The sequence below is a fragment of the Pelobates fuscus genome, chromosome 7 (genome assembly GCF_036172605.1).
Source record: "Pelobates fuscus isolate aPelFus1 chromosome 7, aPelFus1.pri, whole genome shotgun sequence".
NCBI lineage: Eukaryota > Metazoa > Chordata > Amphibia > Anura > Pelobatidae > Pelobates > Pelobates fuscus.
The window spans coordinates 47,478,834-47,505,818 of NC_086323.1; the positions used below are offsets into that span (position 1 = coordinate 47,478,834).

Genomic DNA, 26,985 nt, shown 5'->3' on the forward strand with positions numbered 1-26,985 from the left:
GTTGGGCTCAGGATTCAGGAGCACAGAGTCCTCACATCTGCTGTGCTCAACAGCTAGTCTCCGCCCCCTCAAGGCTACTTTTTTGACTGACAGACACAGGCCCTCATTGATACATGCACTGACATACACTCATTGGCACACACATACAGTCATTGGCGCACACACACTGTTTGACCAACACACACTTTCACTGACAGACACACACTGACTCACCAACTTACTGACAGACACACACTCTCAGGTACACATTACATGACAAACACACACTGACACACACTCAGACATACCAATCCTCACTGATTTGACACACTCTGACAGACACACACACTTTCACTCACTCAGACACACACTGACAGCTACACTCACTGACAGACATACACACACTCACAATGACACACACACTCACTGACAGACACACACACACACTCACTGACATACACACACAACTTTTCTCATACACTCGCCAATTATTAATACTTTTTTCAATTTAAATCCAACCAGTCTCTCTACCTTTCGGAGAGCTGGAGTGGATCTTGTCCCTGACAGTGGCTGGGCAGGCGCCTTCCTTGCTCTTGCTGGCTGCTGGCGCTTAATGAAGGCGGCGAGGGAACCAGCCTCTTTTTGCTCGCCAACCTCATGCACAGCTTATTGATGCCGGGGCCGGAGGGACATCATATTCCGGCTACCGGCATCACAGAAGGGCGTGTGAGAGAGCAAGAAGAGCGCTTCCTTGCTGCCCGGCTAGAATATTAGTGGTTTAACACCTTGGGGGGTGGGGGGGGGGGGGGGTGCTAAGGTGGACAGCCCGAGGACACAAGGCAACCCGTGATAGTGCCACCCTAGGCAAATGCCTTGTTTGTCTTGTGGTAAATACAGCCCTGCTCCAAGTAATAGTAATAGATTATCTACCTTTTGAATTATTTACAAGGTAAGCATTCTGTTTTACTTTTTCTTTCTCCCTCTCTCTATCTATCTTTTTTTTTTCTTCTTACCGACAGAAAACAGTTTTGACATTTTTGGATTAGGTTGGCATTGAAACAACGCACTCAGCTATGACCGAAGTTGAGAAAATGTAATCGATCAGATACAAACTTCTGGATTGTGATCAACCTCATCAATATTTAACACATGTTAAACAGCGTCCTAGCTGATACGTGCTGATGTTTTGTAACAGCATAGATATTTTCAATCATTTTTGATAGTTGTATAAGTACATCTACCAGTATATAAATTGGTTCTTCGTATGAAAGCTGTGGGGGGTATAGTTCAAAGAATTGTATTACATGTGCACGAACAAACTGTATCAGATCATGTTTCAGTCAACAATCTAATGCTAACAAAGAGAAAATACTGTTTTAATGCTTGTTTGTGCAGGGCTGTCGTAAAATGACTGTTGTAATTTTCAGCAATCACTTGGAAAAAAAACCTTGATACATTTCAGAAACACCAAACCATTTTCCAGGTGTGTTTTTTTGGAAATTCATGTATTTCCGTAGTCTAGTTTGGTGGTTTAAAGGGGGCACTCTTAGCACGATAACCAATGCAGATTATTTTGTGGTTATGGGGTATGGAGGCTTTGGGTTCTATTTTCCAATTTTCTGTCAAAGTGGTTTCACAAAACTCAGGGCACTTCCAGCACTTAGTCCATCGGGTTGACAGATTTTGGCATCCAAAGACTCTTGGTACCAAAACCAATAAAATAAGCAGTATAAGTCTTTCATGAGTGGAAATGACTTCAACAGCAACTATTGCCCTGGTTTTAGCTGGAATCCTGCATCTAATCATAGGCTGCTTTTGACATTTCTGCTTTGTTGCTTATCTTCATTGTCGGCCCATGTCCTGGCTTCCTTTGACCCTAACTTGTACATTACTGTCCAATGCTCCGTTGCTCCCATGCTACAGGCTTCCCTCTAAGGGAGGGAGGGGGAGCAGTGTATTAAATTGGGCGAGGTAGAGGGCAGTGTATTAATTTGAGGGAGGGAGCGGGCAGTGTATTAACTTGAGGGAGGAAGGGGACAGTGTTTTAAATTGGGGGAGGGATTGGGGCTAATTATTAGAGTGGTGGGGGAGGGCAGTGTATTAATTTAGGGAGCAAGGGGGGCATTGTATTAAATTGGGGGAAGGAGGAGGCAGTGTATTAGAGTGGAGGGAGTGGGGGCAGTGTATTAGAATGGGGGAAAGGGGAGTGTATTAGATTGGGTCTGCATGGAGGCTCAGGAACGCTCCCCAGGGAGATGCTGATTGGCCGCGCAACTTTTTGCCACACATCCACAATAGCCTCCCAATCAGGCCCGGACTGGCCATCGGGAATACCGGGCAAATGTCCGGTGGTCCGCAATGGCCATGGGCCGAGGCCGGCAGGGGATATCACAGGATAGCCGAGCACCGACCCTGCTGTGTGCCTTCATGGGCCGGTGGGGAGATCAAAGATTTCCATCACTGGCCTACAGGCACTAACATGTGGCCATCGACTGGAGAGGGAGAGGAAAATCCGGGGCAGCTCAAGCCAGCAGCTCCGCTGGGTTTCTCTTGCGAGGTCGGAACGTTGCCATGGTTACCATGGCAACACTCAGATCTCACGAGAGAGAACTCTAGACCTGCAGGCTAGAGTTCACTCACCACTAGGACCACCAGGGATGGCAGCATTTTAAATAAAATAAAAAATACATATTTAATATATTTAAATCTGTCCCCCCTCCACACACACACAATCCCTCCAAACATATTCACACGCACACAGCACCCTCACACACACACGACCCTCACACACACTGCACCCCTCACACACACACACATGCTGGACCCTTCATACATACACACAGCACACCCAACACACTGCGCCCCTCACACATACAATACTTCCAAACATATATATATATATATATATATATATATATACACTATAGCACCCCTCACACTGTACCACTACACACATTATGCTCCAGATACACACTTAATCCCTTACCCAACTCTGCATCATCTAATCTACACACACACACTACATTCCTATACACACTCTGGATCCTTTACACACTAGATTCCCTACACACACACACTGCACAACCTACACACACTACACAACCTACACACACTACATTCCTGACATACAAACTCTGGATCCCCTTTGCACACACTACATTCCTTGTAAGCAAACAACTACAACATACTACATTCTCTAAACACACACTCTCTACAACTCCTACACACACTACATCACAATACACACACACACACTACAGCCTGTATGCACACACTCGCTACACCCCCTCTACACACTATGCCCCCTATACACACCTACTCTCTACAGCCACACATATTACACCACAAACACGAATTAAATCGACCTATTTACACAATACCACACCACAATCAGCTCACTCTACACGCACGCAATCCCACAAGCAGGCTCCAAACACATTCACAACACCCTTTTCTGGCCCTTTTGTCCTCTGGTATCCCACTTATGGAGACACCAGAGACAAGTTAAAAGTAAATACAGCGCAAGCATGTTATTAAATTTGCTTGCAATGCGTAGAACAAATACAGGGCCTTTTTCTCATGCTGGAGCTCTTCAGCGGGGCTCTGCACATTGAACCACCATGCTCACTTTGAGAGGGGGCGTGCTTGTCATTAGTGATGACAAAACACACCCCCGCTGGCCCCGCCCCCTTCACATTTATTTCCCAGTCCGGCCCTGCTCCCAATGCTTTCTTATAGGAAAGCATTGGATTGGCTGAGATTATCAAAGTGAAGAACACACTCATAGGACTTCAAAATCAACAAGATAACGTCATTTGTATTTTACAGCTGTGCGACAGCATACATTCACCATTTCAGTCCCATTACCAAACTTTTCTTAATATTTCAAGGTAGTTGAACTGAAACATTGGTTATATGCAAATGCATGTCTCCTTAAAATAAATTTGATCTTTTGTTTACTTTGAAAACCTACGAGCGTGAGGACGTCCAATTTCAGTTAGGCAACTTTTTTTATACTGTACTTTCCTAAATAAACCGACGTTTCTATGAAAACTGAAGTTTTTATTTTTTTGCGGCCCACATAAACGTAAACCTTGTTTATTTGGCCCGTGTTAGCCTTTGAGTTTGACATGCTTGTTGTAGAGATTATTTTTACAAGGTATAAATGTACCTCCTCCCATGTGGGCATTATTGTACTGTAGTTTTGAACGTGGGTGCTTTTTTAACTTAAATTCTAAAAAAATATATAATTAACCCAAGAATATGGGCGCCATTAAAATGTAACCGCATCTTGAAATGGACAAGCGCACGCACAAAAATGCATCACCAATGTTTTAAGGAAATGCTGTTTTATATCTAGAATGTTTGAATCTTTATATTACCCTTTATATGTTTGATTTGTGTACCTGGGTGGTTTTATGACTTGTACAAGGTCAGTAAACCTCCTGCAGAGCAACACAATGGTCTGATCTTATACAATTGCTTTCTTGTCTGGGCAAGCAGGTTGGCTAGAATCAAGACACTCAATTACTCATGGTTTGTATGTATTCTTCCTATTGGCTGAAAATTGTCAATATTTGGCAAAACAAATGCACCCAAAGCCTTCTGATTGGGCAGAGAATTCAAGAAACTATTTGAATGTCTAATGTTTTCACCAGTGGACCTTATTGCTTAGTTTCTGCTTACTCTAAAGTGCTTTCGGATTAAGGTACATATTTTATCTTCTTCCTTGATCTTTATTTTTTCCACCTTTGTTAGTATTTTAAACTTTCAGACCTAGAACTGTTATAACCTTGCTGTTTTCAATCTCTGGTCATACGGAAGCTGCAATATAGATAATGCTTGTGTAAACTACTATTGAACAATTATTGCAACTCAGAATTCCCATATTTTCACAGACTGCCGTCTTATTCAGCAAAATGACAGTTGTGGAGAATTTATAAAAATGTTAATAATAGGCCAAAATATCAAATGTCTCCAAATCAATTTTTTCTCATTTGTCCTAATCATTGTAATTCTACAACAACTAATGATCTAACTTTTTTCTATCTTTGGACAATAGTCCTCAAGTGTTTAACGTGATGATCTGCTGACTATACACCCTTCAGGATTCATTAATGCTACATTACGTCACTGTGTACCCAATAATAAACTGACAGGTGAGATGTGTCCGAATAGGATGTTATTCGTCTGAGATCAAGAGTTTTCTATGAGCCGACACACCTTTATCTGGGATACTAAGTAGATATTGCCTAATATAAATGAAAGGATTATTACTGTGTGACAGCAAGGCTAAACACAATGCTACATCTTGATCACCCTGATAGTAAAGTGTGACTTTCCGTTGAAACAAAGATACAACAACGATGCAACCTGGATGCAAAAGATGGATGTTTTAGAGAAAATTTATAGGGAGAGTAACAAAGTACCATTACATTTATTGTATTACAAATAAAGAAGTTTAAGAGAAAGTTTTATCAGTTTGAAAACATTCCATAGGTCTCTGAGTTCCTGGAACTTTCGAGACATGATCGACAACCATTATTGGAAATGATCAACACAACTAACACTGTGCTATAACTAAACAATACAAAACTGCGTCTATGTAGTAGAGTCTTACTGTGTTGTAAACAGAACTTACTGTGTTCTTAACAAACAGTACAATTCTCTCAAACAGGAGAGCAAACTGTTTAATAAAGTATTTAAAATTCTAAAACGAAACAGTTCCTCTCCTGAAAACAATATATTTAGGGAAGATTTACTTTTAATTTCTTAAAATCTTATTGTTACTGCAATGGCATGTCCTTACGTATTAAAGGGTTTCTCACATATAGTTCCCCCTGAGATGTCTGACGTTATTGATTATACTACCTATACATCCTTTATGATTTTATAAAATCTTTGCATTTGGTAGAAATTCTTCTAGCCTGATTGTGTACCAATGCCACAGCATGTACAGTTTAAATACAAGCACAAGATTATTTGTGGTCAGCACACGCCCGGTACGTTATGTTGACAGAGGCTGTAGCTGAACAATGCAAACATAGTAAATGTAATTTATAAAGAAATGGAGCGTTGGAAACCTACTCGAAAACATTGCGCGCTATGCAATGTCTCACTTTTCGACTAGCTGTGATCTCACACACAGAGCTGCTGTGAGCCGAAAGAATAACAAAATATCGAAGGTGCTAAACACTTTCTAGTTTCAAGAACATTGGTTATAAAACGAACAACCTTCAGTTGTACAAGTTTTCTTGGACGCATAAGAACAGTAAAGAAAAATACGCGACTGTCACATGCATGTTGACGAGAATTCAATTTTATTACGATTGCATCTGTTTACCAAAGATTTGAATCTTGACAAGTATGGTATTGACAATTAATAGATTTGAATGCTTTCCACAGAAACGGGACTCGTCCAGAATAACCAACAAACAATGAATCTGAGTAAGAAGCTTGGGGATATGAAGCTCTCAAAAGTCACTTTCCAGGCAACAACGAAAGACCGTGATGCCACAAGAGCAAAAGAAGTAAGATGCCAAAACTATGGTACTATTTAATTTATAAGGTGCTAGGCAAACCTTTGCTGCCAGACCTTCCTTAAAGGACCACTATAGTGCCAGGAAAACATACTCGTTTTCCTGGCACTATAGTTCACTGAGGGTGCCCCCACCCTCAGGGACCCCCTCCCGCCGGGCTCTGGTATGAGGAAAGGGTTAAAACTTACCTTTATTCCAGCGCCGGGCGGGGAGCTCTCCTCCTCCTCTCAGCCTCCGATCCTCCCTTTCGGCTGGATGCGCATGCGCGGCAATAGCTGCGCGCGGATTCAGCCGGTCTCATAGAAAAGCATTTACAATGCTTTCCTATGGATGCTTGCGTGCTCTCACTGTGATTTTCACAGTGAGAATCACGCAAGCGCCTCTAGCGGCTGTCAGTGAGACAGCCACTAGAGGATTGGGAGGCTGGATTAACCCTATTATAAACATAGCAGTTTCTCTGAAACTGCTATGTTTATTAAAAAAAGGGTTAATCCTAGAGGGACCTGGCACCCAAACCACTTCATTAAGCTGAAGTGGTCTGGGTGCCTAGAGTGGTCCTTTAAAGAAAGAAATCAAGCTCTTTAAATCATAGTATGGTGCAGCGATAGGCAACTTTTGGCACTCCAGATGTTGTGAACTACATCCCCCATAATGCTCTTACACCCATAATGCTGGAAAAGCATCATGGGAGGTGTAGTCCAAACCTGAATGTGGAGTGCCGAAGGTTGCCTATGCCTGGTATAGTGTACAGAACAGATTAACGGTCTGTTCTAGAGCCTCGTGACTGTAATATGCTTCATAAACTTTTCAGAGTTATTCATTAAGGTATGAATTGCTAGGAATTCTAAGTAAATTCATTTTTTATTTTTTTTTGTCAAAGTAGCAAAAGTAAAACATAGCTGACTTGGTCCATTTTGAGTATTTTGGCCCAAAATGTTAAATTAATTTTGAATTCACTCTGAATTGAGTTATGCAAACCTACAATGCACACGTGCACTTTACAAATCTATATCTGTGAAAGGCAAATGTAATGTCATGATAAAGTGTGTATATATATAATATTGTGGGCTCCATATACTTAGCTGGAATCTGGACCACAGATGCCTAAATGCATCATTATCTGTTGTACACTGACTGACTGAATATCATTCCATGTTACACTGACTGAATATCATCCCATGTTACACTGACTAACTGAATATCATTCCATGTTACACTGACTGACTGAATATCATCCCATGTTACACTGATTGAATATCATCCCATGTTACACTGACTGAATATCATCCCATGTTACACTGACTGACTGAATATCATCCCATGTTACACTGACTGAATATCATCCCATGTTACACTGGCTGAATATCATTCCATTTTACACTGACTGAATATCATCCCATGTTACACTGACTGAATATCATTCCATGTTACACTGACTGAATATCATCCCATGTTACACTCACTGAATATCATCCCATGTTACACTGACTGACTGAATATCATCCCATGTTACACTGACTGAATATTATTCCATGTTACACTGACTGAATATCATTCCATGTTACACTGACTGACTGAATATCATCCCATGTTACACTGACTGAATATCATCCCATGTTACACTGACTGACTGAATATCATCCCATGTTACACTGACTGACTGAATATCATCCCATGTTACACTGACTGAATATTATTCCATGTTACACTGACTGAATATCATCCCATGTTACACTGACTGAATATCATCCCATGTTACACTGACTGAATATCATCCCATGTTACACTGACTGAATATCATCCCATGTTACACTGACTGAATATCATCCCATGTTACACTGACTGAATATCATCCCATGTTACACTGACTGAATATCATCCCATGTTACACTCACTGAATATCATTCCATGTTACACTGACTGACTGAATATCATCCCATGTTACACTGACTGAATATCATCCCATGTTACACTGACTGACTGAATATCATCCCATGTTACACTGACTGAATATTATTCCATGTTACACTGACTGAATATCATCCCATGTTACACTGACTGAATATCATCCCATGTTACACTGACTGAATATCATCCCATGTTACACTGACTGAATATCATTCCATGTTACACTGACTGAATATCATCCCATGTTACACTGACTGAATATCATCCCATGTTACACTGACTGAATATTATTAAATTTTACACTGACTGAATATCATCCCATGTTACACTGACTGAATATCATTCCATGTTACACTGACTGAATATCATTCCATGTTACACTGATTGAATATTATTCCATGTTACACTGACTGAATATCATCCCATGTTACACTGACTGAATATCATTCCATGTTAAACTGACTGAATATCATCCCATGTTACACTGACTGAATATCATTCCATGTTACACTGACTGACTGAATATCATTCCATGTTACACTGACTGACTATCATTCCATGTTACACTGACTCACTGAATATCATCCCATGTTACACTGACTGAATATCATCCCATGTTACACTGACTGAATATCATCCCATGTTACACTGACTGAATATTATTCAATTTTACACTGACTGAATATCATCCCATGTTACACTGACTGAATATCATCCCATGTTACACTGACTGAATATCATCCCATGTTACACTGACTGAATATCATCCCATGTTACACTGACTGAATATCATCCCATGTTACACTGACTGAATATCATCCCATGTTACACTGACTGAATATCATCCCATGTTACACTGACTGAATATCATCCCATGTTACACTGACTGAATATCATCCCATGTTACACTGACTGACTGAATATCATCCCATGTTACACTGACTGACTGAATATCATCCCATGTTACACTGACTGAATATCATCCCACGTTACACTGACTGACTGAATATAATTCCATGTTACACTGACTGACTGAATATCATCCCACGTTACACTTACTGACTGAATATCATTCCATGTTACACTGGCTGAATATCATTCCATGTTACACTGACTGAGTGAATATCATCCCATGTTACACTGACTGACTGAATATCATCCCATGTTACACTGACTGAATATCATTCCATGTTACACTGACTGAATATCATCCCATGTTACACTGACTGAATATCATCCCACGTTACACTGACTGAATATCATTCCATGTTACACTGACTGACTGAATATCATCCCATGTTACACTGACTGAATATCATCCCATGTTACACTGACTGACTGAATATCATCCCATGTTACACTGACTGAATATCATCCCATGTTACACTGACTGACTGAATATCATCCCATGTTACACTGACTGACTGAATATCATCCCATGTTACACTGACTGAATATCATACCATGTTACACTGACTGAATATCATTCCATGTTACACTGACTGAATATAATTCCATGTTACACTGACTGACTGAATATCATCCCATGTTACACTGACTGAATATCATCCCATGTTACACTGACTGAATATCATCCCATGTTACACTGACTGAATATCATCCCATGTTACACTGGCTGAATATCATCCCATGTTACACTGACTGAATATCATCCCATGTTACACTGACTGACTGAATATCATCCCATGTTACACTGACTGAATATCATCCCATGTTACACTGACTGACTGAATATCATCCCATGTTACACTGACTGACTGAATATCATCCCATGTTACACTGACTGAATATCATACCATGTTACACTGACTGAATATCATTCCATGTTACACTGACTGAATATAATTCCATGTTACACTGACTGACTGAATATCATCCCATGTTACACTGACTGAATATCATCCCATGTTACACTGACTGAATATCATCCCATGTTACACTGACTGAATATCATCTCATGTTACACTCACTGAATATAATTCCATGTTACACTGACTGAATATAATTCCATGTTACACTGACTGACTGAATATCATCCCATGTTACACTGACTGAATATCATCCCACGTTACACTGACTGAATATCATCCCATGTTACACTGACTGAATATCATCCCATGTTACACTGACTGAATATCATCCCATGTTACACTGACTGAATATCATTCCATGTTACACTGGCTGAATATCATCCCATGTTACACTGACTGACTGAATATAATTCCATGTTACACTGGCTGACTGAATATAATTCCATGTTACACTGACTGAATATCATCCCATGTTACACTGGCTGAATATCATTCCATGTTACACTGACTGAATATCATCCCATGTTACACTGACTGAATATCATCCCATGTTACACTGACTGAATATCATCCCATGTTACACTGGCTGAATATCATCCCATGTTACACTGGCTGAATATCATTCCATGTTACACTAACTGAATATCATTCCATGTTATACTGACTGACTGAATATCATCCCATGTTACACTGACTGAATATCATCCCATGTTACACTGACTGAATATCATCCCATGTTACACTGACTGAATATCATCCCATGTTACACTGACTGACTGAATATCATCCCATGTTACACTGACTGACTGAATATCATCCCATGTTACACTGACTGAATATCATCCCATGTTACACTGACTGAATATCATCCCATTTTACACTGACTGAATATCATCCCATGTTACACTGACTGAATATCATCCCATGTTACACTGACTGAATATCATTCCATGTTACACTGACTGAATATCATTCCATGTTACACTGACTGAATATCATTCCATGTTACACTGACTGAATATCATTCCATGTTACACTGACTGAATATCATCCCATGTTACACTGACTGAATATCATCCCATGTTACACTGGCTGAATATCATTCCATGTTACACTGACTGAATATCATTCCATGTTATACTGACTGACTGAATATTACGACATGTTACACTGACTGAATATCATCCCATGACGTTACACTGACTGAATATCATCCCATGTTACACTGACTGAATATCATCCCATGTTACACTGACTGAATATTATCCCATGTTACACTGAGTGAATATCATTCCATGTTACACTGACTGACTGAATATTACGACATGTTACACTGGCTGAATATCATTTACATGTTACACTGAGTGAATATCATTACATGTTACACTGACTGAAAGAATATAATTACATGTTACACTGACTGACTGAATATCATTACATGCTACACTGACTGAACGAATATCATTTCATGTTACACTGACTGACTGAATATAATTACATGTTACACTGACTGAATATTATTCCATGTTACACTGACTGAATATCATCCCATGTTACACTGACTGAATATCATCCCATGTTACACTGACTGAATATCATCCCATGTTACACTGACTGAATATCATACCATGTTACACTGACTGATTATCATCCCATGTTACACTGACTGAATATCATCCCATGTTACACTGACTGAATATCATCCCATGTTACACTGACTGAATATCATCCCATGTTACACTGACTGACTGAATATCATCCCATGTTACACTGACTGAATATCATCCCATGTTACACTGACTGAATATCATCCCATGTTACACTGACTGAATATCATCCCATGTTACACTGACTGAATATCATCCCATGTTACACTGACTGAATATCATCCCATGTTACACTGACTGAATATCATCCCATGTTACACTGACTGAATATCATCCCATGTTACACTGACTGAATATCATCCCATGTTACACTGACTGAATATCATCCCACGTTACATTGACTGACTGAATATCATCCCATGTTACACTGACTGAATATCATCCAATGTTACACTGACTGAATATCATCCCATGTTACACTGGCTGAATATCATCCCATATTACACTGACTGAATATCATCCCATGTTACACTCACTGAATATAATTCCATGTTACACTGACTGAATATAATTCCATGTTACACTGACTGACTGAATATCATCCCATGTTACACTGACTGAATTTCACCCCACGTTACACTGACTGAATATCATCCCATGTTACACTGACTGAATATCATCCCATGTTACACTGACTGAATATCATCCCATGTTACACTGACTGAATATAATTCCATGTTACACTGACTGAATATCATCCCATGTTACACTGACTGAATATCATTCCATGTTACACTGACTGAATATTATTCCATGTTACACTGAGTGAATATCATTATCATCCCATGTTACACTGACTGAATATCATCCCATGTTACACTGACTGAATATCATCCCATGTTACACTGACTGAATATTATTCCATGTTACACTGACTGAATATCATCCCATGTTACACTGACTGAATATCATCCCATGTTACACTGACTGACTGAATATCATTCCATGTTACACTGACTGACTGAATATCATCCCATGTTACACTGACTGACTGAATATCATCCCATGTTACACTGACTGAATATTATTCCATTTATTCCATGTTACACTGACTGAATATCATCCCATGTTACACTGACTGAATATCATCCCATGTTACACTGACTGAATATCATCCCATGTTACACTGACTGAATATAATTCCATGTTACACTGACTGAATATCATCCCATGTTACACTGACTGAATATAATTCCATGTTACACTGACTGAATATTATTCCATGTTACACTGACTGAATATCATCCCATGTTACACTGACTGAATATCATCCCATGTTACACTGACTGACTGAATATCATCCCATGTTACACTGAGTGAATGTCATCCCATGTTACACTGAGTGAATATCATTCCATGTTACACTGACTGAATATCATTACATGTTACACTGACTGAATATCATCCCATGTTACGCTGACTGAATATCATCCCATGTTACACTGACTGAATATCATTCCATGTTACACTGACTGACTGAATATCATCCCATGTTACACTGACTGAATATCATCCCATGTTACACTGACTGAATATCATCCCATGTTACACTGACTGACTGAATATCATCCCATGTTACACTGACTGAATATCATCCCATGTTACACTGAGTGAATATCATTCCATGTTACACTGAGGGAATATCATTCCATGTTACACTGACTGACTGAATATTACGACATGTTACACTGACTGAATATCATTTACATGTTACACTGAGTGAATATCATTACATGTTACACTGACTGAAAGAATATAATTACATGTTACACTGACTGACTGAATATCATTACATGCTACACTGACTGAACGAATATCATTACATGTTACACTGACTGACTGAATATAATTACATGTTACACTGACTGACTGACTGACTGTCAATACATGTTACACTGAATAAATATCATTACATGTTACACTGACTGAATATCATCCCATGTTACACTGACTGAATATCATCCCATGTTACACTGACTGACTGAATATCATACCATGTTACACTGACTGAACGAATAGCATTACATGTTACAATGACTGACTATTATTACTGAATTTTGTGTGTGGTGTGTGTGTGTAGAGGAGTATGAATGTGGCTGTGGGTTGTGTGAGGGTATGTTTTGCCACCCCCCTCCCTTGCTAACCTTCCTTGGTTGTCCAGTGGAGGATGACCTGGATCCTTGGTTGTCCAGTGGAGGATGACCTGGATCCTTGGTTGTCCAGTGGAGGATGACCTGGATCCCCAGTGGCCTGATGGGAGAGTTCCATCAACTGTACCAATCTTAGTTAAAGCCCATTTTAAGAGTGCCCTCTGTCAGTGACTCAAAGCACCAGTTGTGGTGCTCTGAATAACCGAGAAGCACCACAAGGGAGCTCATAAAGTGTTTTGTCGCTGATATTGGTACAGACCACCACACCATGCTCCACCAATCAGTATCTTTTCATAGAGATGTACTGAGTCAATGCCTCTCTATGGGGAGCGTTCATGCAGAGCATTGAGATGCTGACCTTCAGCCCTGCAATCTTCGCAGAACCGAACCCAGGAATCCCCTCTAGTCGCTTTCTTAGTCACTACCACTAGAGGGGGCCTTAGGCAGTAGTGTAAACACTGCTTTTTATCAGAAAAGGCAACATTTACACTGCACGTCATGGAAATGATATGGTCTCTAGAGTCCCTTTAAGACAATGTTTTCAAACATGTTTCCTAGTGTTACAAGACTTTTACATTCACTGTTCCTTCATTAGTCTGTGGTTAGGGAGTCTGTCTGTGGAGGGTGCCTTTCTTTACATATTGTGGGACTGCTCTATAATAACAAACTTCTGGCTGAAGGTGTCTGGTACTATCGTTAAATTGCTTGATATATAAAAAACCATCAGCCATAATCTAATCCTACCCCTTGTGGAATCCAAATGTGCTCCCCAACCTACGGAGAGTGGGCAGTAAAAGCTGAAGAAATTTGGATCATACAATAATTGTTAAAGTCTGTGGCAGATTGTCTTCTGATAACTAGTACTTGTTACTATGGGCACTACTGCTGAAGTGCTTTAAGAGTGTCCTATTTTTGTTCATTTTAGAAATAAGATGAACCTTGCAACAACTCCGCAGCTGCCAATCATATTGCTGATCCTGTCACTTCCTAGTAGTGGCTCTATCTATATGTAAGAGGCAGGCAATTGTCCTGGGCACCTGCCTTGCAAACGACTTCTCACTGAGCTTTTATACCAACAGCAGATACACTTTAAAGGAACACTATAGCGTTAGGAATACAAATATGTATTCCTAACGTGATAGAGCCATAGTCATCTAAACGTTCCGCGGCAAATAAATGGTTAATTAACCATTTATTTGCTTACCCTAATCCAGCCCTGGGCTCCCTCAGGGCTGGTGACCTCTCCTCCTCTATCGACCTCTGCTCCCGAGTGGAGCCGAATCCGCATGCACGGCCAGAGGCGCGCGCTCGCATTCAAACCCTCAATGCTTTCATATGAGGATTTTTTTGACGCTGGAGGTCCGTGAGGACGACCAGCCTCAAATAAGTCTAAAACACAGATATATACACAAATGAAGTGGAATAAAGTGTGGTGGCAACCAAAAATTGCCACAAATCACCTGATTGGAAACCCCTTACACCACTCGAAAAGATACAATAATAAAATACATACAATGTCGTAGGTGAATCACACTTCTGATAATTTCTGTAAAGAATATATGAAGAACAATATAGTGTAATATTGTCTATACAGCTATATTAACAGGAGTAGGAGTCAGGTACTCACAAGCCTAGAGCCAAATCACAACATATGGCTCTCATGGATGTTGCCTTGGGACGCTTTGTACAGGGTGTCCCTCTCCTGTTTCCAAACGACCTTCTGGTTCTTTCAGTTAGGAAATAATCCAGGTTCCACATTTCCAATGGTGTCTTGCAGGAAAACAATTTATTTCTCCACAATATGGAGTAAAATAAAGTAAAATGCAAAAAAATAAAATAAAATGATCAGCAATATAAAATAGACTTTAAATCAGTCCTGCCTGCTGGCAATTCGAGTCCAAACAATCCGAAACGCGTTTCGCCCCGTACCAGGGGCTTTTTCAATCGGTATATGGGAGTCTTCTCTAACTCGGCATCTTCTTAACTTCCTCGTTCATTCTACTTCCGGGTTCCGGCTACCTTGCGTTTGGAACGCAACGTGCTATTTTTTTGCCATATGTTGTGATTTGGCTCTAGGTTTGTGAGTACTTGACTCCTACTCCTATTAATACAGCTGTATAGACAATATTACACTATATTGTTTTTCATATAATCTTTACAGAAATTATCAGAAGTGTGATTCACCTACGACATTGTATGTATTTTATTATTGTATCTTTCCGAGTGGTGTAAGGGGTTTCCACTCAGGTGATTTGTGGCCATTTTTGGTTGCCACCACACTTTATTCCACTTCGTTTGTGTATATATCTGTGTTTTAGACTTATTTGAGGCTGGTCGTCCTCACGGACCTCCAGCGTCAAAAAAATCCTCATATGAAAGCATTGAGGGTTTGAATGCGAGCGCGCGCCTCTGGCCGTGCATGCGGATTCGGCTCCACTCGGGAGCAGACGTCGATAGAGGAGGAGAGGTCACCAGCCCTGAGGTAGCCCAGGGCTGGATTAGGGTAAGCAAATAAATGGTTAATTAACCATTTATTTGCCGCGGAACGTTTAGATGACTATGGCTCTATCACGTTAGGAATACATATTTGTATTCCTAACGCTATAGTGTTCCTTTAACCCCTTAACGCCGTTACGGCGTGCTATGCCGTCACGGGTTAAGCGGGCTTTAACGCCGTTATGACGGCATAGCACGCCGTAACGGCTTGCAGCCCCAGGAGGTAAGTTATACTTACCTCCGCCGCGATCCGCTTCGGGAGGACTGCCTCACAGCCCAGGCAGCCCTCCCACGGCAAATGAGGCCCCCGGGGGCCATGTGATCGCTCTCAAAGAGCGATCACATGGCCCCCTATAGCTGGCTGTGGATATGCCAGCAGGGGGACTGTTTGAAATATCAGACAGTCCCCCTGCTGGTGGGAAGAATTAAAAAAAATAATTAGACATGTGTAAAAATAAAATAAATGCATTTTTATATATATATAATATGTATATATATTATATATATAATATATATACATATTATATATATGTAACGTCATACAAAGTGTATTTTAATATTAATATAAGTATATATATTAATATTAAAATACACTTAGAATGACATTACATATATATAATATGTATATATATTATATATATAATAGATGTACATATATATATTATATATAAATACGTATAATTAAAATAATAAATAAATTAAATAATAAAATAAATAAATTAAATATTGAAACAAAATTTAATATAAATTATATATGCATATGTAATTTCATTCTAACTGTATTTTGTTATTAATATATATATATCGGTAACAAAATACACTTAGAATGACATTCTATATATATCTATCTATATATAAAATGCAAATAACCGCAAATATATATATATAGATAAATACATATAATTACATAAAAGATTACATCAGTATACACGTAGAATTTAAATACCTATAAATGCATATATATTAAAATTCTACATGTATATTTAAATAATCTTTTAACATAATTATGTGATTTGATTAATTAAAATTTGATTGACATGCATGACAACACAGGGAGAAAGTGCAGAGAATTTAATTAGCAAGCACTATATTTGACCCTGTAACTCTCCAAGACACCATAAAACCTGTACATAGGGGGTACTGTTTTACCCGGGAGACTTCGCTGAACTCAAATATTCGTGTTTTAAACTGGTAAATTGTATTACAACGATGATATTTTAAGTAAAAGTGACGTTTTTTGCATTTTTTACAAGCGAACTGCACTTTTATGGTCTATATTATTGTTGTAATATGTTTTACTGTTTTAAAACACTAATATTTGTGTTTAGTGAAGTCTCCTGAGAATAACAGTACCCCCCATGTACAGGTTTTATGGTGTTTTGGAACGTTAGAGAGTCACATATAAGGCTTGCATTTCATTTTTTTCACATTGAAATTTGCCAGATTGGTTATGTTGCCTTTGAGAGCGTATGGTAGCCCAGGAATGAGAATTACCCCCATGATGGCATACCATTTGCAAAAGTAGACAACCCGAGGTATTGCAAGTGGGGTATGTCCAGTCTTTCTTAGTAGCCACTTAGTCACAAACACTGGCCAAATATTCGTTTTTTGCTTTTTTCACACAAAAACAAATATGAACGCTAACTTTGGCCAGTGTTTGTGACTAAGTGGCTACTAAAAAAGACTAAACATACCCCACTTTCAATACCTTGGCTTGTCTACTTTTTCAAATGGTATGCCATTATGGGGGTAATTCTCATTCCTGGGCTACCACACCATCTCAAAGGTAACATTACCAATCTGGCAAATTTCAATTTGAAAATGTAATGTTCTATATTTGACCCTGTAACTTTCCAAAACAACATAAAACCTGTTAATGGGGGGTACTGTTGTACTCGTGAGACATCGCTGATTACAAATATGTGCATTTTTTTTGCAGTAAAACCTAACAGTATTATGACATTCACAGTTAAAATGTCAGACGGAAATGCAAATTTAAAAAAAAATCTTATTTTCTCACATTTTTTTTTACTTTTATTCATAATAAATGATGTTCCATATATGAATAGTTAATGATAGATTAAAGCCCTGTTTCTCCTGAACAAAATGATATATAATAAGTGTGGGTGCATATAATTTGAAAGAGGGGAACTACGGGTGAACAGACACATAGCGCAAATTCCAGTTTTTGTTTACGTTTTGTTTTGATCAGAACGTGCACTATTGACTCCGTCCTGAAGGGGTTAAAGTGTATCTGCTGTTGGTATAAAAGCTCAGTGAGAAGTCGTTTCCAAGGCAGGTGCCAAGGACAATTGCCTGCCTCTTACATATAGATAGAGCCACTACTAGGAAGTGACAGGATCAGCAATATGATTGGCAGCTGCGGAGTTGTTGCAAGGTTCATCACATTTCTAAAATGAACAAAAATAGGACACTCTTAAAGCACTTCAGCAGTAGTGCCCATAGTAACAAGTACTAGTTATCAGAAGACAATCTGCCACAGACTTTAACAATTATTGTATGATCCAAATTTTTTTTTTGCATTTGCCATTTTTTTGCCATATGTTGTGATTTGGCTCTAGGCTTGTGAGTACTTGACTCCTACTCCTATTAATACAGCTGTATAGACAATATTACACTATATTGTTTTTCATATAATCTTTACAGAAATTATCAGAAGTGTGATTCACCTACGACATTGTATGTATTTTATTATTGTATCTTTCCGAGTGGTGTAAGGGGTTTCCACTCAGGTGATTTGTGGCCATTTTTGGTTGCCACCACACTTTATTCCACTTCGTTTGTGTATATATCTGTGTTTTAGACTGTATATTTAATTCCCCTTTTATATACAACGTTGAGGCTCTATAACATGTCTTATTTAGAAGACAGGAATTATACTGTCAATGTTCTTAGAAATTAAAGAAATGACAAATAATACAGAATATATTAATACAGGTAAAATAAATTTAGAAAAAGCCCTGATTCGCGAAATGAAAATAAAATGGGAAGTAGCTACCTTAAAAAAATATGTTACAGAGCAAATTACACCGAGGGGGCTCAGATTTGAAAAAGATCCCACCTGTGACAGAGAAAACTCAAATTTCATGTCAGGGGGGAATAAGTTACTTGAAAGTTTTTCCTTTAGCGTAATTGGATATATAGTATCTAGGAGGGAAGAAACACTAATACAAATAGATGAAGAGATTAATACATGGAAACAAAAGCTTAGCGAAACCTCCAGCCCAGAAACATTTAATCAAATAATAAAAGAAATCAAAATAAAGGTAGAAAAAGCAGAAAAAGAAACCATTGCAATTAACAAAAAAAGAAATACCTAAGGGATACCAATGTTTATAAAACAGGTAACATTAGGTTCCCAAAAAGAATAAATAATACAAATCAGAGAAATCAAAGGCAGGAAGGCTCCCAACCACAAAAAGAATCTCTAGGGCATAGCAGTTACAGAGACAGCTATCCCTCAAGACTCATGATGAACACCTGGAACAACAAAGAAATGCCCTCTAGAACTCAGTCTAAAAAACGAATACAAGACCAAATAGCCTCAAATAAGTGTAGATTGCAGAAGCGCCTCTAGTGGCTGTCAGGGAAATAGCCACTTGAGGCTGAATGAACCCTGCAGTGTAAACATAGCAGTTTCTCTGAAACTTTTTCAGCTGCATGGTTACAACGCGGGGGACCTGGCACCCAGACCACTTCATTGAGCTGAAGTGGTCTGGTTGCCTATAGTGGTCCTTATAACGCTTATGTTAATACTGCAATGTTTATAAATTTATGAACATGTGCATTATTCCTTAGTTCATTAGTGCAGCGTTAAATCTTTTTTTTTTTTTTCTTTTTTCAAAATGTAACCTAAACTAGGCAGGTAGTGAGAACTGCTAAGTTTGAGAATATTTTAAAATCAGCAATTTTTCCTTAGATCCTGATATGTTGTTTTCAAATCACTGCAGCTTAGAGGTTAGTGAATAAAAAACAGCCTCTTAATAATTTGTGGTAGAATCTCATGCTTTCAACCACTTGAGAATTCCATTCTCCTAAAGTAGCAATATATCATAAATGCTCGTGTTTTTTGATGCCCTTTTTCTGTTACCGATGGAAGTGTTTGCAAGCTGCTACAAATAACCTTTAATTAAAAATGTATGTACTCTGCCATACATTAAGATGAGACTGATGTTTCCAGAAATCAACTGATTGAAATACATTTACAAACAGGAGGACTGATTTCATGGTATAAGTACTTATTATAAAAACATATTTACAAGAACAACTATCAATATGGCAAATATTCAAAACTGTCACAATAAAATCATTTTACTGGAAGTGTACTGTAGAAACATCTCTGCATGCATTGAGTTTAAAATGAGAATTCTTTTTTTGCAATAGGATCCTATATGTGCAATGTATGCTTTTGCAAGTTTACTAGTATATACACTGATATGAGCCCCAACATTAAAGCAGACCTATCGGCCTCCCCCCACCCCACTCCACTCCCCAAAAATGAGTTTTTCATAAAGATAAAATCTTAATGAAATACTCATTTTGACTGTGTTAGAATTTCCCTGAAATTCCAGCCCAATTGAGAGATATAGATGGACACAGTAGGGACTACTTTGTCTCTGTATTTCTTCTCCATCTCACTTTCTTAGACTCTGGTCGGATTATATGTTTCAATCCCAATGGAATTGGCTGTTTCTATGGAGGATCCATCCTACTGTCTCGCAGGATCCTCCATAGAGTTCAATGCGGTACTCTTCCGCATGACTTTGGCTCCTGACACTAAGGAGGAGCAGACCAAGAAAAATGTCAGCGCCCGCAAGGGACAGGTTCAGGTAAATAAATCTCACCTTTACCTGCTCCCTTTCCCCCCGCCACCGGACCTCTCCAGCGATGTCATCATCGGGGGTCTTAGTGAATTTGGCCTCAGACAGTGACAGTGCCGCTTTAAAACCACTGACAGGTGAAAGGAATAACCTTGATTATATTGTTACAATGTTACCTGTTATGGGGTGGAATTTAACAGGAACTGAACAGTCAGTTCTTGAATTTTATGTGTTGGAAGCAGGAAAATGGGCAAGTGAAATGATCAGAGTGACTTTGACAATGGCCACATAGAGATAGCTAGAGACTGGGTCAGCGCATTTCCAAAATGTCTGGTGGGGGGTTCCTGGTATGCAATGGTTAGTACCTACGAAAAGTGTTGCAAGGAAGGACAAGCGCATAAGGATTATTGGTGCCTAAGGTTCATTGATGCATGTGGGGAGCAAAGGGTAGCCTGTCTGGTCTGACCATACAAAATAGCTACTGCAGACCAGTCAGAGTGCCCATGGTGACCCCTGTCTACTGCCAAAAGTGCCTTCAATAGGCACGTGAGCATCAGAACTGGACCATTAAGCAATGGAAGAAGGTAGCCTTTTCGGATGAATCAAGTTTTCTTTGATAGCAGCTGGATGGTTGGGTGCGTGTGTTTCGTTTACATGGACAAGAGATGGCAGCACAATGCACTATGGGAATAAGGCAGGCCAGCAGAGGCAGTGTTATAATCTGGGCAATGTTCTGCTGGGAAACCTTGGGTCCTGGCATTCATGTAGATGTCACTTTGACACCTACTACCTACTTAGAGATTGCTGCAGACCACGTACACACCTTTATGGCAATGGTCTTCCCTGATGGCAGTTGCCTCTTTCAGCAGTATAATGCTCCCTGCCACACTGCAAAAATTGTTCAGGAATGGTTTGAGAAATGTGACAAAGAGTTAAAGGTGTGCTGGGGACGTGAATCTGTGGGATGTGCTGGACCAGCACATCTGATCCATGGAGGCCCCACCTCACAACATGCCGGACTTAAAGGATCTGCTGCTAATATCTTAGTGCCAGATACCCTAGAACATGTTTAGAGGTCTTCTGGAGTCCATGCTTTGACACATGAGAGCTGTATTGGAAGCACAAAGGGTCCTATACTATATTAGGCAGGTGGGTTCAAAATTATGGCTAATTAGTGTGGATGTACTGGACACTTTCCTTTAAAATGCCTAAATCAGATAAGCCTGAGTTACAAATGATCAATTATAGTATATCGCTATATGTCTATAGCAAATCAGTCTAATAGGATAATTGGCTAAATGCCAAATAGTAGTAAATTGATATAAAAATTTTACTAAAATAGCTGATCTAGAAAAATTCTCCAACTCAAATACAGTCACACCTAAGCTATTTTAGCCTCCAGTTGTAAATCACTTGAATTTGGAGTTGAGTGAATAACACTATAAGTATTTGCCTCCACATTTAGATTATTTATTTTAACAGATTCTCTTGAAGTCCCCAGGTTCTCTGGCTTCCAGAGGAATTCCAGTCGTGAAGTCTCAGCAAGATGACAAAACCCAGAAAACAGCAAATACCAAACAATCTCAACCACCCATTAGTCTTAAGGGTCTCCTGACTGCTCAACGAATTACAAGGGAACTTAAGGTAAAACTTATCCCATCATTTGCTTTCTGTAACCTAGTCTCAGATTAAATATTATGCAAAGTTGTGTTATGCAAAGGCAGTTTCGGGAAATTTAAAACAGCTTGTATAGATTACTCTAGCTATGCCTTTAATGGAACATCTCACTTCCACCTGGTCTAGTTACTAAGTGATGACATGTGAAATTATATTGCAGTGCTCTCAAAAATGGATTGCACTGCAAGAAGAGGGTGTGGGAGAGAGATCTGTGCATCAGAGTCAAACATTTCTTGCTATCGTACACCAGACATTAGTAGAGTGATCACAAGAAGCAGACTACGGACTCTTAACTGGCCTTCTGTAGGTATACAACCTGCGATCTTCCGGATAAGAACCATCAGTCAGATAACCGTAACCTTTTCCATGAGTCTGAAGCGGTATGAGAGCCACTATCAGCTCCTCTGCAGACTGTGACTCCCCATGCCCAAAGTAGGCAAATCTTCTTGATAGTACTGCTACACTGGCCAAGAGCACCGCCACTGCAATGACAGAGGTCGTTGCCACCATCAGCTCCCCTGCTGAAGTGGTGAGATCCCCATCTGCCCAGGTGCTGTAGCTCACTTTTTTTTTGAAAAGCCAAAACTACTCACCTGAGTGTCAGTGCCAGTACGGAATGAGAGTACCCTTCTGAATTGACTCCCAGAAAAACTAAGCACGATTTAAGCACCCACAAAAACTGATAACTGGTAAGGGTGCTCAATTGTCAGTGATCCAAACGGAATGCTAAGTGAATATTAAGATTTAGGTCAAAATAGCACATCTCAAAACCCAGGACTTGGGAACTTTGAAATTTGTTGTCACTTTGATTTTACATTTCAGTGAATAACGCCAACATTAGCAATCATTTGATGAGGTTATCAGATAGGATTAAACTTGACACATTCTGTCTTTCAGAATCGAGCAGCTTTGAGAAGAAAAACCAGAGCTCGAACACAGCACCGGAGATCAGTGGTCATCATCAATGAGCAGGTGAGATGACTTTATGTGCCCACTGCTACTAAAGTAAAAATCCCAAGTGGATTTAAAATTGAAAGTCAAAATGGAAAAATTCTCTAAGTCATTTATGCTTTCAGTTTGGCTACTCTACTGTTATTTCCAAAGGTTCTTCTCTTTTAATATGTCCTGGAAGAGAGAGACATTCAATTATAGATATGGTGATTAATTTTTGCATTCTTTGTTTCTCAAAAAAAAAACATACATCTGACATCAGAATGATTTATTGCATGATACTCTGTTAAATGCCTGATAGACTACAGACATTTTAAACCACTAATACACATCTAAATCCAATCTAATAGTGCACTTGCCACCATACAAGAGTGTGTGCTTAACACCTTATCCCAGGCATTGTTCAATGTACCTTAAACAAATAATCTTAGTACACAAAACTTTACTGGTCCAATTTCTTTATCCTTTATAATTCTGCTTTTTAAAGCATGTATTGTTCTTTTTTTCTGGTAGCGCTATATTATAAATTGTGGTCGTCACAACTCCACCTGTTTGAAGGAGTGTTGTGTTTGTCATCTATACAAAGGAAGTGTTCAAGTGCATGTTTTATGAGGAATCAATAACCGAGAAACGCAAGGAAATGTAAATGTAAACACGAGCTGCGTTCTCCCATTGCAAATACCTTCTCAAAAGGCTAATGATGTCAAAGACAGAAACTTCAATTAGAATTTTGAATCAATGCTGCACACATGCAGTTTATATCTTGGGTAACATTAACTTAAACAGGGATAGAAACTATGTCATAAATATATTGGCATTTCAGCCAATAACATCATAGTTTGAATTCAAATAACTGCACACATGAGAATAAAGTAATGGACGCCTCTTGTATGCCGTGAAATCCGTATTTACCCAAGCTAGAAAGGTAAAAATAAAAAAATTGAAATATATATTCTTTTATTTAAATTGAACAATTTGAACATTGTTGTCTCTATTTACATGGATTTAAAAGAAAAAAAACAAACAAAAAAAACAACAAATTCTCCAGTGAAGACCAGAGAGTACTTTGTAAAATATCAAATACGATTTCTATATTCTGTGCTATTTATGCAACAGACTAATATTCTCTTACTCGGTCAAGGATTTTAAATGAGATTTAACTAAAGCTGGACAAGGTATTTTACAAGTTGTTTATTAGACCACGCCATTAATATATATATATTTTTATGCACATCAAGAAACCAGAGAAAAAGGAAAAATAATTTAATGGAGAAACTCCAGGACTGATGCATTTTGGACACAGTATACCAACAATTATGTCTCTCAAAATGCATCTTTTTTTTTTTGCTTTCTGGACATTTAGAAAATATGTTTAATTTAAATAAATATGATGTGACTGGACCATTACATTAGTATTTATAAAAATATTTTGCTAGGAAGGATATAATTGAGATTTAATCATTTTCAAGAATATTTTTAAGAAGGTTCAGGGATTTGCATCTTCCCATTGTCATGAAGGAGTTTAAAGCAAATGTATTTTAACTTTAAAGGGGAATTCTAAATACCATAAACACTACAGACTGTTGTAGTGGGTATAGTGTTGGCATTTTGTGGTTGTTGCCACTGGTTCTGTGTCAAAGTGTTTTTGAATGGTTTGACATAAACCAAGGGTCTTCCAGGTGACCTAGCCCCTCGTTCACCAGATTGGTAATTTGTAAGTTCCACTTTAGTGACAATATACTTTAAATTTGGATGGAATTGATTGGTTGAGCACGTCATCTGATCATAAGTCCATCTGTACTTTTCAAAATTACAGTGTAAATTCCGCAAGCAATGACAGACCACAGACTGCTTGGGGACCCTTGCTTTTTGTCAAACTGCTCAAAATCAACCAGTGCTTATGGTACTTTGTGCCTTTAATACAGTTCCTCCATATAACACATGTGTGTAACATATATAAAACTTTTATGAGAAAATCAGTATGCTAAAGCAGATATTACCAATTTCGTGGATTATGTGAGTGATCTGGAGAATCACTTGTCCCCATTGCACCCCGACAAAACTTTGGTGAGTTTTCTAATTGAAATAAGTATAACCTGTGAGTACTTTTGAGTTTTGTCTCTTATACACAGGCACCAGATACCTCTGCTAACCCCTCGCAGAAGTTCCCACATACCCAAGCAAAAGAGCTCATCGACGAATTCTTAGATACAAAGCTCAGAGACGTGATCTATGACCCAGACTCGTGCGCTCATCTCACTAAAGACTTGTGCGAAGATATAAAAAGAATGGTACGCAGACTAACTCCACCACGATACAAACTGATCTGCAATATGGCTATTGGAAGTAAAAGTCAAGAAGACGTTATTGTAACCAGTCAGTGTCTGTGGGACTCCCATTCTGACAATGTTACCTCCTGCAGCTATGAGAACCGTACATTGTTTTGTGTCGTTTTGGTGTATACAGTGTATTTTGAATAGTGCAATTCATTTCTCCAACTGCAACATCTAGGGGTCCACAGGTTGGACAGACCTGATGTAAAGGGTAGCAAAGCAATACGATACAAAACATTAAATCTTTTCTGCTTTACGTCTCTACAAAATATTATTATTTTTGCAACTCATGTTTTAAATGTCTAAATAAAATATACCTGACCTTATGTGTCTCCAGCATTCTTACATTACATATATATATATATATATATATCCACTTTTACTTTAATCTATGATAGTGTCATGGAGCCAAGTTCTAATGTTTGTTCATCCGGTTGCGGCAGGTCCGCCCACGCTCTGCCCCCTTGGCTGAGATTATCAAACTTGATGATCTTAGCCAATCCAATACTTTCCCGCAGTAAAGCATTGGGAGGCTATCGCACATGAGTGTCAAAACACTGCTCTGCCAATCAGAATCTCCTCGTAAAGATGCATTGAATCAATGCATTTCTA

At 38.8% G+C, this 26,985-nt stretch overlaps 1 protein-coding gene across 2 annotated transcripts; it reads left to right on the forward strand.

The window, feature by feature from the left end:
* Positions 1-4,660: 4,660 nt before the first annotated feature.
* LOC134568607 (dynein light chain Tctex-type protein 2B-like) lies at positions 4,661-26,691 on the forward strand. Of its 2 annotated transcripts, none has more exons than XM_063427255.1 (5): positions 4,661-4,687; positions 6,385-6,509; positions 22,907-23,056; positions 23,987-24,061; positions 26,173-26,691. In XM_063427255.1, the coding sequence occupies exons 2-5, from the start codon at positions 6,417-6,419 to the stop codon at positions 26,518-26,520; spliced, it is 666 nt and encodes a 221-aa protein (XP_063283325.1). In that variant the 5' UTR covers positions 4,661-4,687; positions 6,385-6,416; the 3' UTR covers positions 26,521-26,691. The 2 variants fall into 2 exon arrangements, with proteins under 2 accessions (XP_063283325.1, XP_063283324.1); XM_063427254.1 differs by lacking the exon at positions 4,661-4,687 and adding an exon at positions 6,072-6,164.
* The last annotated feature ends 294 nt before the right edge of the window (positions 26,692-26,985 follow it).